Source organism: Cygnus atratus, chromosome 14 (genome assembly GCF_013377495.2).
Source record: "Cygnus atratus isolate AKBS03 ecotype Queensland, Australia chromosome 14, CAtr_DNAZoo_HiC_assembly, whole genome shotgun sequence".
Lineage (NCBI taxonomy): Eukaryota > Metazoa > Chordata > Aves > Anseriformes > Anatidae > Cygnus > Cygnus atratus.
In genome coordinates, this window is record NC_066375.1 from 11,450,576 (window position 1) to 11,462,817 (window position 12,242).

General features: G+C 54.9%; 1 protein-coding gene across 1 annotated transcript in view; it reads left to right on the top strand.

The window, feature by feature from the left end:
- The first annotated feature begins 444 nt into the window (after window positions 1–444).
- The window catches only part of NRG2 (neuregulin 2), a 174,378-nt gene continuing 162,580 nt past the window's right edge, over window positions 445–12,242 (top strand). The window contains exon 1 of the mRNA XM_035559706.1: window positions 445–877. Within this exon, the coding sequence (XP_035415599.1) occupies window positions 445–877 (433 nt within the window). The remainder of the gene's footprint in view (window positions 878–12,242) is intronic.

Here is a 12,242-nt window from a genome sequence, read left to right on the forward strand (position 1 = left end):
GAGGAGGCCCGGTGGAAGCCGTGTCGCGGGGGGCGGGGGGCTCCGGGCTCGAGAGCATCCCGGGGGAGCGGGGGGGGGGGGGGGGGGGGGTTACCTCTGCAGCATCCCGGGAGGGTCCCCACCTCCCTCGCTCGGAGCGGGGCCGACTGCCGCCCCCCCGCCCCCGCCCCCCCATAGCGCGGCACGGGGCGCGCCCGCCCGTCCTTCCCGGGAGGCACGGGGGCTTCGGCTCGCCGCGGGGCCCGGCTGGCGGCGGCTGGGCGCACGGCGGGGGCCGCGGCAGCGCGGCTGCGGCTCGGCTCCACGCCTAGGGGCGCCGCGCCGGGAGGAGGGTCCGGGTCCGCGCCGCTCCGCCCCGCCGCGCCCGCCCGCCCGCCGCGCCGCAGCCCCGCAGCCCGGCCGCCGCCGCCGCAGGGCCGGCGGGAGCGAGCGGCAGCCGGCGGCATGAGGCGCGACCCGGCGCCCGGCTTCTCCATGCTGCTCTTCGGCGTCTCGCTCGCCTGCTACTCGCCCAGCCTCAAGTCGGTGCAGGACCAGGCGTACACGGCGGCCGTGGTGCTGGAGGGCAAGGTGCAGTCCGTGGCCCCCCCCCCCGCCGGCGGCGGCAATGACAGCCGCGGCGCCGCTGGCCCCGCCGGGGGGGTCCTGGTCAAGGTGCTCGACCTGTGGCCCCTCAACAGCGGCGGGCTGCAGCGGGAGCAGCTCATCAGCGTGGGCTCCAAGGCGCCCTGCTTCAAAGTGAAGCGCAACCACCGCTACATCTTCTTCCTGGAGCCCACGGAGGAGCCGCTCGTCTTCCGCACCGCCTTCGCCCCGCTCGACACCAGCGGCAAGAACCTCAAGCGGGACGTGGCGCGGATCCTCTGCGCGGACTGCGGTACGGGCCGCGGCGGGGGCGGCGGGGGCGGCGGGGGGCGCCGGGCCCGGGCGGCCGTGGGACGGCAGCGGGGCGGCGCCGGCGCAGCGAGTGCCCGGCGGGTACCGGCGGCCCGGGCAGCCGCCGCCGGCAGGACCGTGCCCCGCCCGGGCTGGGGGCTGCTCCGCCATCGCCCCCCCGCCCCGCGCCGGCCGGCACCGGGGCTCTGCCTGGCAGCGGGCCGGGGCGCTCTCCCGGGCCCGGCCCTGGGGTCCTGGTGCGGGCTGCGGCGGCCCCGCTCCCCCCCCCGCCCCGGCTCGAGGTCCCGGCCTGCCCCGGCTGCCCCGGTCCCCGGGCGCCGCGCCGGCAGCGCAGCCCCGAGCCCCGGTGCGAGGCGCGGAGGAAGGGCCCGTGCCCCGGCTCCTCTCGGCCCTTACCGGCGGCTTTGGCCGCGCGGTTCGGTCCGCCGAAGCCTTCTCTCTCGGCGCCTTCTGTCCCCCCGGGCACCCCGTCGGGTGCTGCTTCCCCCGGTTTTCCTTGGTAATCGCGGCCAGCCCCCGGCTGGGAGAGCCGTTACCGGCATGCGGTGGTGGCTCCGTTAACTCTGCGCGCACTGGTGCTGCCTGGTGCATTCCTCTCCCCAGACGTGTTTACTAATGCAGAGACGGGCCTTTCCCCGAGCTGGCCGAGGGGCCTGGAGCAGATGCTGGCTTCCCAGGTGTGCTGTGAGTGCCGGGAAGTTTTGCCTCCTTCAAAATAATGTTCTCATTTTCTGGACTATTTTTTTTTTCTTTGTTTGGTGCATTTAGATTTCTGCCTTTAATGTACCTGCTCGGTTCTTTGTATGTGCTGTGTACTGGTCCTTCATTGCCTTTCTAAATGCGGTTATGAAATTACTTCAGCAGGGGAATGCCTGCCACAGCATTACTCGTGTTGTGCCCGATTTTCTCTGCTGTCCTCCGGCAGGGTGAATACCTGCGATGGGCTGGGGGCGGGGGACCAGGAGGAGACAATGACTGCATTTTCCCAGGGTTAGGATCTGAGCTTACAAAAATGCAAGGCTGGCCCTTAGTCCAGCTTTAGCGCTCAGATCCTGTGTCATAAAACCCCAACGGGGCCAGTGTGAAATGGAGCTCCAAGAGCTGTACTGTGCCATTAGAAACAAATTTGAGTCTCTCATGTTTGGTGGCTTGCAAGGATATACAGGGCCTGTCTCCAGGGAATTCTGGTTCTCCACTCAATGACAGAATGCTGCACTTGCCCATGGGGTTAATTGGCCGTTTGCCTCATTAGAGGCAAGGTGCTACACCGGTAATTCTTGGCTCCGTAATGAACATATGTGGGCTTTGTTGTTATCAGAAAGGTGTTTCTGGAGCAAATACTTTGCCATTCTGGGCTGCTGACCCCAGATTTTGAAGGCCAGACCTGTCTCTATTTTTAGCCATCCAAAAGATAAATTTAGAAGATTGCATTTCCTGGGAGAAAGGTGGAACCTTGCACATCATAATATGTTGTTGAGGAAAATGGGCTAGGACGGCGTATGAGAAAACTAATTTGGAAGGCACTAATTTCATGTACATCTGTATGTGGGCCATCATGGACATAGAGGATTTAGTGAAATAGCTATTGTGAAGTTAAAAGAAAGATAAACGGGGAACTTCTCAGGTTTGCGGTCTCACAGTCAGGTGAAAGCACGACAAAAGGTACATGGCTTTTTTTTTTTTTTTTTAAAGCAGGAAGGATTGCAAACTTGTGTATCTGTGAGCAGCAGGGTATGGCTTTAAGAGGAATGGAGGCTGCTCCGTTGCTTTCTGGATCAGGCCCAAATTGTTATCATGTAGGCTGATGTAACAACAAGTTAAAGGATGTCATTCTGCTGTGACACCTTCTTGGAGCTGATGCTTTTGTTTTTGTGTTTTTGATAGTCTGAATAGGCTCCCTGGCTAAGGGACTCTGCAGGTTGTCGAGAACATCATCTCAGCAGAGCTATACAGCAGATGCAAAAGAAAAAAAAGCTGGTGGTTGGGAACTGTCATAACTGTGGTTTTGTCAAGTGATGAAGTTTAAATGGGAGCCTCAGCATGCTGCACTTGTAGTTCCCCAAGCACTTCATGCTCTTGTTTCGGCTGGGGCACCAGGAGGTTGGTCCTGAAGGTGACATTCCTGGCAGGATCTTCTGATTTGTGGCATCTGAGCCGCTGGGAAGGTGCATGGACTGGGAAACCAGGCCATGGTCTGCTTTCTTGCTCCTTGGTTTCAGCTGGGAGAAGAAATCTGAAGAGACACCAGTCTATTTCTCATTCTTGCTGCAGATGGGGGCAGTGGACAACTCTAAAATTAACAGAAGGTGAAGTGTCCAGACACAAAGTGATCTCTGAGGGACAGCCAGGCTGCAGCCAGCCTGCATATGATATTATAGAGCAAGGGGGAGAGATGCTGGGGCCACCGCTGAACGAGCAGAGAGGGACCTCATGGCTCTGATCGCTATCCCTCCACTTCCAAAAGATGGAGGCCTTGCAGGACCGTCTTCTCCCTGCTCTGGCTCTGTGCCTGGGTGTTTTCTAGTGATTCATACCCTTCCCACAGGCTAAGATGCTGTGTCCTCTGCTCTCACTGCTTGCTGAGGTCCAGGATGCGTTGCAGCACCAGGCCTGCGATTGGAGCACCTATGTCTCTCTCCAAGGGACAATCTCTACTGTTGCCTGCTCTTCTTGCTTGGAGAAGAGAAGGTAGATGGTGAGGGTCTTCAGGGGTCCAGACCCTTGCTGGGCAGTGTTGGGAAGGCTGAAGGAGAGGGAAGGACAGCATGGGGTATGGGAGGCAAAATGGGAAAATCAGTCTGTGCAGCTGGTACGTGCAGAGTTTCAGGAAGCCAGTGAACTTTGGGGATCTGTTGCGGGTCTCAGCTGGACTGCTTCGTGTCTGTCTCCCCCATGCTGAGGTCCAGAAAGGGGGATTCGCGTTTTGGACAGTCTCACTGCTGGGCAGACTCTGGAGGCTGGAACTTTCCTACTTGCAAAATCCAGAGGTTTGCAGCCTTTGCATCTCTGCTGCACAGCCATGGGTGAAATGAGTGAGTGTTTGTGTTCCCCTGGCACACAAGGAGCAACCTGCAAAGTACTGCTGGTCTGTGGTCCCAGGATTGTATGGGTCTCACCACTCACTTGGCCATCTTAAAACCTCTTCTGCACTGGCAGTATTGTTTTTTTCATGCTGTTATATAATGTTTCCTGTTACTGCTTCTCCTCCTGTCTCTTTTCTTTACATCCTTCAGTTCCTTAATTTTGGATGGTCTCTTATTTCCTCTGTGCCTAAATGCACAGATCAGGAGGAAGGAATAGGTGCAAAACCCAGCGCTGGCTTTCACAAGTGGTGTGTCTGTGTGGCATGATATCCCTGCTTGGACCACTCCTGATTTGAGTCCAGAAAGGGCGTTGTGGTCCTGATCCTCCTCGCCCTCAAGGCTCTCTTGTGTCATAATTTGCTTTCCACTCTACATGAACTGATGTTTCTTGTGAAAAAGATGTACTGGTAGGTATTTTGGATACAGGAGGGGCTCTTGAATGGTTGAGATTTAACCTCTTTGGGCACTGATTTCTGCTTCCACAGAGGAACAAATATCTTCCTGCCTCCATATGCAGGAAATTGCAAAGTAGATTTAATTAGATCTTGTACATCTCCTGGAGCACTTCACTGAAAATGCTGCAGATTTCCAGGACAAAGTACACGACTAGCCTGTAGGATTAGTTAGCTTAGTCTGAACGGGTAATCTGGTGGTGGCAGATCCCTGGGAGGATTTGCAGGCACAGGACCTGTTGTTGCAGCAGGTACTTTGTATAAGATGAGGTCCCTGATCAACCCTCCCCCCCCCCTTTCTTTTTTTTTCCTGGTCAGAAGGTACCTTGAACTCAATGGGAATCAGGAACATGCTGTGGCTGTGTCATTGGGTTTGGGGACCACACATTGCTGGCAGCTTTATCTGTTGATTCTGAGAGCCAGGGTGGTTTTAGCTGGCCTTTGAGGAGAGTAGGGAGGACTGATTTTGAAGTGCCCGCAGGAAAATACAGCCCTCTGGATTATAGTGTAGGTGTTGCTGCCTGAAATAGCACCGGCAACTTTGGACGCGAAGCTCATGCAAAAACATCCCTCTCTTCTATCCTGCAAATCATCTCAGTTGCTCCAGACGGGGCAGGTGCAGGGGAAGGATGTGGGCTCCAGCCAGGGCTCTCCCTTTATCCCAGGCGGGGAGCAAAAAAGTTGGATTTTCTCCTGTGCCACCTTGCTAATTAGAGTTGTCTGAAATTTTTTCTCACCACCTTCAGAAAAGTCACACTTTCTTAGGCTCACAGAGGAGTGAAAACTTGTTTCCTTCTTTCCTTGAGCTTCTGCAGATGGGGAGTGGTCACTTAGCTGCGAAAAGCTTTTACCCCTTCCAAGGGTGGCACCCTTCTGTTTGCTCTCTGCTCCTGGTTTGCTGGCACAAGGGGTTTTGCCTGGGCATGGGCCTGGGATAGCTGTGCCCCCATGGCCAGTTCATCTCCTTGTCTCCCAGCTGAATCAGCCATGAGGGAAACTGGCAACTGAAGCTTTGCTCAGCTGGTGCTGCAGGTTCAGCTGTACCTGAAAGACCCGAGGATACACCCACCTGGACACATGCTGTGCATACAGCAAAACCTGGCTGATTTCTCGGTCCCCCTTTCAGAAACACTTTAAATGAAGCATCTCCCCGAGGATCTCTATAAGTAACAGGAGACTAAAAAGGCTCTTGAATGATCCCAGGAGTTCTGGTTTCTGTATTGAGGGTCTCCCCATACATAGCCCCTGGACACCAGCTGCTGCCCAGTGGCTGTCTTTGTGCTCTGCTAGCTAATAACCCTTAGATATGGGCCCTGAAGCATAACGGCCTTTCTAAATCACAGGCAACACCTTGTCTTGGGTTTGGATCTGGATCAGAAACTGGTGCATGCTTGGGAGCACAGAGGCAATAAACTCCATCACTAGGCAGAAAGGGAGCCATGTTCTACTGCAGCTGAGCTCCCCACTTGGTTTGGGCTGGAAAAGGCAAAATGCACCATGATCACCAGGGTCTGGGGCCTTAAAGCATTTGGCACACCTCAAAATCTGCTATAAAGTCCCTCAAGGTATATGGGCTTTGCAGCACAGGCAGCACACCCTAAATTTTGGTACCACACTGCTGGGGTGAGGGAGCCTCTCCCAGCCGAATCAGACAGGGTTGCCGGTTCCCTGAGCAGCATGGCCTGGGTCCTATGGAGAATGGCTGCTGCTTTGCTGGTTTTGGGACATTGAATGTTGGTGCTGGAGTGCACCTTGTCTCTGTCTCCCATCTTGAGTCATTGTGTGGCACTGTTGAGCGTAGAGGAGAGCTCAGCTGTCCTGGAACAAGTGTGCAGGATTCCCCAGAGATCTGTGCCTGCCTTTGACAGGCAAGAGTGCAGATGCAGTGAGAAGGGCACAGGTGAGAGGTGTGGTTGGCCCAGAGGAGCTGCAGGAAGTTGTTCAGTGGTGGGCAGCAGGTTTCCAAAGGGCTTGCAAGTCTGTGAGCCTCTGGGTTACTCTGATTGCCTGAGGAATTCTCTCTGTGGAGAAACCTGAGTGATAAAGTGACAAGAAGGGATAAAGTGTGTCCACTGAACCAGGATGCACCGTGGCTGGCTAGCAGCTCCTGTCACTCTGCTGGGGCCTGTGCTGGATACAGCAGCTTGCTTGGTGCTGGTCATGCTGGTGGGGAGCTGGGCTGGCTGTAGCAAAGGGCCATGAGAGATGTCAGTAATTCCGCCTCTCCCCATGCTCTCACTGCTGACCAGAGCAGGCTGCCAAGATGTGAGCACGCATCCTTCAAAACTGCTGGAGCATTTTCATGTCCCAGTGGTACTGTTTAAAGGAGAAGGATCCCTGGGGAGCCATTCTCTATGCTGTGCCATGCTCTGTCCAGTGCAGATGGTGGAGGACTCAGGTCCTCAGTGGAAGCTCGGAGATTGTGTGCAGCCAGGGGAGGCTCCAGAATAAGCTCATCTCCCTAGCAACTTTGGTAGCCAGGCATCTGCTTGCTTACTGAATTGGATATGCAGCACTCGCCCCCCGCCCCCCACAACGGGTGCAAGCACCTCTTGGTGCTTTCTTCTCAGGTCTGGGAGGATGTGGAGAGGTCTGCCAATTGCCTGAAATTTTGGGGACAGTGTGTGGAGCTGGCAAAGCTGGGGTAAAGATCAAAAGGAAGATGAATCACTGTGCTGCTCTTCTGCTGAATGACCGTGCTTCCAGTGCTTGGCTGCTGTGGCCTCAGATGCTGGGCTGTGTGCTGCAAAGCTTGGCCAGAAGGGTCAGTAAAAACTACTTTCACTTAATTCCTGTGGTCCAGCTCTGTCCTGGATAAGAGGGTGACCAATGTGGAGGAGGCAAAATGTGAGGCTCACCAGAACATGGGGTACTAGAGGGGAGCAGATGATTTGCAACTTGAATCAAAATAATGTGTGCAACTACAGACAGGCAAACATGGGATGTGATCAGGTAGGGGGGGTTCACCTCTGTGCTCAGACGATTTGAAGAGAAATTTTGTATGAAAGTCGCAGCAGACAGTACTGAAAATGTTGTGGGGAGGGTTCATATTAGGGGAAGAAAAAGGAAACAGGAAAAGATACTCAGTGGGCTGGTGAGAGAGAGGAGATGCCACCTTGGAGACCCATGCCACTGGTGATCAGCTGAGCAGGGGTTTCTTGCCTCTCTGTGTGTTGGGATTAACCAGCTCTAGCTGAGATTGCAGCCATGTCTTGGTATTACTGGCTGATTTCCTGTTTCAGGGAATCCTTTCTGGTTTTCTTGCCTTTACTGCCTTGAGGTAGTAAAGGCAAGCAATTGCTCCCTTAAGGTATCTCTGCAGTCCCAACCATGACCAAAGCATGACCTCCTAGAAATGCTGCTCAGGATGAATCAAGGGTTGAAAGTCATCTCGGCCTCACGGTGTTGGTATGGGCTCAGCCACCAGTGGCCCCAGCTGGTGTGGCACCTTGAGGATGGAGCTGGGTGGGCTGATGAGAAGAAGCTGTGTGCAAAAAAGAGGCTAGAAGATGGCAACAGCCTTGACAAGGCTGTGGGAACTGCAAACAAGAGGTATCTGTCCCTTTGTCAATGGTAGCCTGGTCTGGAGCTGTGTGAGAGCTATCAGCAGAGCATTTTGACAGTAGGTTGAGTGGGCAACCATCAGTAATTACCCTGGTATGGGGGACCTCCTTGCGGGCAGGAATAGGGACTAGAGAGCTGCTCAGATCCAGTCCCGCTCTGTTGTAACCCAGGGACAAGGTACTTCAGCTCACAATTTGTCCCTGGCCAGGACAGTCCTTTAAAATCTTTTGCCTGGGCTGTGTGGCATCAATGATTCTTACTGTTCCCCCCACCTGCCCCAAGCCCTGTTGGCCACAGCAGGACAGTGCCAGACTTTTCTATATTCCCAACTCTTATTGTTTGCTGCCCTGTGGAGGGCAGCTGTGTTGTCTGGTGTGTCCCGATTTCGCAGGAATGGTTGGTGGCAGGCTGGCTGCTGTGGTGTCCAGGCTCAGCATCCCTCTGGGGTGGGACATACATGTTCGATGGGTGGGGATGTGTCATGCTCATGACAGAGCCCCCAGCTCCCACCCTTTTCATCCCATCTCACCCTTCCTGGCTGGGAGGAGACCATTCTTTGACCTCTTGATGAAGATGAGGGCTCTGGGAACCCAAATGGTCTCAGGTACTGGAAATGAGCTGGTGGGATCTGCTGGTGGGAGGGTGGGGACTGGAATCAGCTGTGCTTTCTGGGCTGTCTCAGAGCTGGCAGTGATGCACCAGCCCTGGCTGCTGCACTCAAAGGAGCCTGGCCCAGTCGGACCCGGGCTCCCTGCTGCTGTGCCATCCGCTGACGCTGTTTGGTGGCCTTGGGTCAAGCCAAGGTGAGGTCAGGATCGGGCATGGCCTGTACTGTAAGCCTCTACCAAATGTAAAGTGGCCTTTCCCAACATGCAGTGCACTGGGTGTGACAATCAGCAACACGTCTGTTTGCCTTGGGGACTTGACAAGGAGTATGAGTGGGCTGTGAGGATGTCTTCCTTGGGGCTTGGGTCTTCGCCGTGGTCTGTGGGGTGGTAGTAACCTCAGTGATGGGAAGAGGTGCCTCCAGCCATTGCCTGGGCTCACTGCCCTGGGTGCTCCCTCCTTCCTATCTCCTCCCCACCAGTCTTCCTTGGCTGCCCTTCTGCGTGCCTTGGTGTGGAGGAGTGGCTGAGTCTCCCCTAGGCTGTTTTTTGCCTTGAGCCAAGCTGACAATTGCTTGACAGGGATTCCTGTTCTGGACCTTCCTGCAGCTCCTGGCTTGGCTTGGCATGCTCCATGTACATGGCAGGAGGAGCTAGTGCCTGTTTCAGTGTCTGCACACCCAACCCTGCTTCTCCAGCAGCACTGCTGGCCCCAAGCAAATGGGGCAGACATCAAATGTGCGTCCCACCATCCCAGTGCTGCCCTGATGTTGAGCACTCCCAGAAAGATGCCTTGATGTCAGAAAGTGGGGATGCAGCTGGAGTGGAGGTCTGCTATAAGGCGGGATCGCTCTTTGGGTACTTTTTCTTCCAAGGTTGGTGATTTAAGCTGGTCTTCCCTGGTATGGTGAACAGGAGAGGCTGGGTCTGTAGGCTGATTCTCTAAGCTGTCCTTTCTTGGATGTTCAGGCACAACAGCAACTGCAGGTCTTGGCAAATGTAGTAGGAGCCCGAGGCCTGACCATGCCCTAGAGTCCAGATGGGCTCATAGCCCAAGGGGAAACCTAGAGGGGGGTGAGGTGGCCTGGTAGGTTTGGGATGATGAGTTGCAGGTAAGAAGCTGGGAAAGGCCCTGAGGTTTTGGGGCACTGAATTGGACGTACGAGGAGATACAGCTTAATCTGGGTAGAAAACAGGGATGTATTCTTCTCTACCTACAAGAACTAGGGTGATGGGAAGCAACAGGCACAGGGTCACCCGAAGAATGTTCTTTTTTTGCCTTGCTGCATGGTGCTGCTGAGGCCAAAGGGAAGAAGTATTATGCAGGCTCCCAGGGGTTGTGTCTGCGTGTATGGGATAGCTGGGGTGCAGCCACTGATTCTGGATTTCCCCAGATACAGCACTGCCAGAAGTGGTGGGGTGCCAGGGGAGAGGCACAACATGGGTGTCAAGCAGTGCTGTGATTGCAGCCCCAGGAGGGCTGTGCGGTGCAGTAAGGCAGTGACATGTTTCTCCTTTTAATGAACAGTAATTATTTTGTGGAGCCTGATCTCCCTCACCTGGGCCATGCTCCAGAGAAAGAGCTCTGTAGAGCATCTGCCTTGTTTCTACCTGATGGTCAGTCTACCTGGAGGCTGCAGCACAGAAAGCCAGCTGCTGTTGTGTGGGTTTGTCCCAGCCCTGTGTGTGGGTGGCTGTGCCTTTGCACACATGGCATGGAGTTGTGTTTGTGTGTCTTTGTGCTCTGAAGGGAATGGGTGCAGGCAAGGGAGCCGTGCATGGAGATTTGGGTTCACTTCCCATCTGTGCCACTGACAGTAGGAAAGCTTCTTAGCATCCTCATGCTGTGATTCCCTGCCTGACTAGCAGGCAGGATGCTGCTTTGCATGCTCTGCTAGGGAGCAGGCGGAAACTGGTCATGTACTGGATTATGTATCAGTGTATCAGTGCTGGAAATCAGCAGAAATAGCAATGAAAGCCTGTCCTTGCTCCAGTGCCTGCCACTGATGGATCTCAGAGTAGTCTGTGATCCATCCCCCTGGGTGCAGGGCTGTGTCTGCAGCTGACCGCTCCTCCTTGGGGATAGCAGACCCTGCTCAAAATAGGACAGATCCTGTGGTGGTACTTCACGCAGCTGGGAGGATCTGAGTGGGTGGCTAGGAGTGGAGGAGCCCTGGCTTGTTCCCAGAACAGGTCTGCAAGGGACCTGCCTGCTGCCAGCCAGCAGTTTGTCGACTCTCCATGGGTGGCCATCTAGCTTTCCCAGCCAAGCTCAGTGCACAGCAAAGGTGCTACATTTGCAAAGACATAAACTTGTGGTCCCCAGACCTGTCTCTGATCTGCAGCGGCACGCTCTGTCTGTGTGGGGGAGCTGTGACGTGTCAAGAGATGATCTCTGTCAGTCCATCGCGTGGTGACATGCAGGCTCTTGGCATCTAGACTGTTTTTCTCATTCTCAGAACTAGCTGGGAGTGCTGGCAGCGAGCACTGATCCCCGAGGGCACTTGATCCTGCATGATGGTGTGGAGTGATTTCCCAAGCTGTTGGAGGGCTGAGCAACTTTGTGGTGTGTGTTGTGATGGAGGATGCTTGGGTAATGGGGGCTGAGCAGCTGGTCTGTTTGATGCTTGTGAAATTCTGCAAATCTGTAGCTGCTGTGTGGGTCTGAGCAATTTAGGTTGTCTTGTGTGTTGAAATGACTCTGAAAGTTGCCATCAAGGCTCATTTTGCAGCCCTCTGGGATGCTACGTGTCAGTAAATGTTACTGGGAGGTGGTCCAAACCCGGACAGGCAGGGCTGTGTGTGCTGGTTGACTTCTGCAGACTTCCTGGTGAGAGAAAAGGTGCTCACCACCTGTGCTGAGATAGTTTATCCAGAGTCCTCCTGCCTCAGGTTGCAGAAGATATCTGGCCTCTCCTTCCTTCCCAAGAAGGCACTGTGGGCTAAAGTGCCTTCTTCTCAATGTCATCAGAGCAAAAGCACAGAGACCAGAGCAGTCACATCAGGACAACACAGGTGCAAGAAAGTAGAGGAAATCTTGCCCGTGGTGTTGACACACCTGTAGAGAAAACAGCTGAATTTGCCAACAAAGTGCATGCTGTCTCTGTAATCACACTGGTAGCCATGCACTATGGCCATTGCAGGAATAAGGTTCCAGATGGTTCTCCATCTCTCCAAAGGAGAGAACTCCACGGTGAGCTTTGAAACTGGCCAATGATCTGATGAGAGCAGCAAACCTCAGATTTGGATGTTAAAACATCCAGGAAATGGCCTGGTGACTGCTAAATCAGAGACATTAAGTGGTTTCTGGCTTCAGAATGGCAGATAGGCACATATGATGGTTCTAGTAGGAAACTGTGACCTAAAACTTTCCTGCCAGGAGAGTGGCCATGGTTTCCCTTTTGTGGCTGGTGCCAAGGCAGCCCTGGGTGGCTGCAGGATTGCAGCTGCCTGTGCTGGGTGCCAGCTGCACAGCTGCAAGTGCTGGTGCTGAGCCCTGGGGTTGTGCCATCAAGGCGCTGCTGGGGCTAGAGGTGGCTCCCCAAGCCATAGCTGGGGAGCTCTGCTGCTGGAGAGAGAGGTCTTCTTCTCTCCTTTGCTCCTGGCACACGTGTGGCTGTGGGTGCAGCAGTGTAGGACAG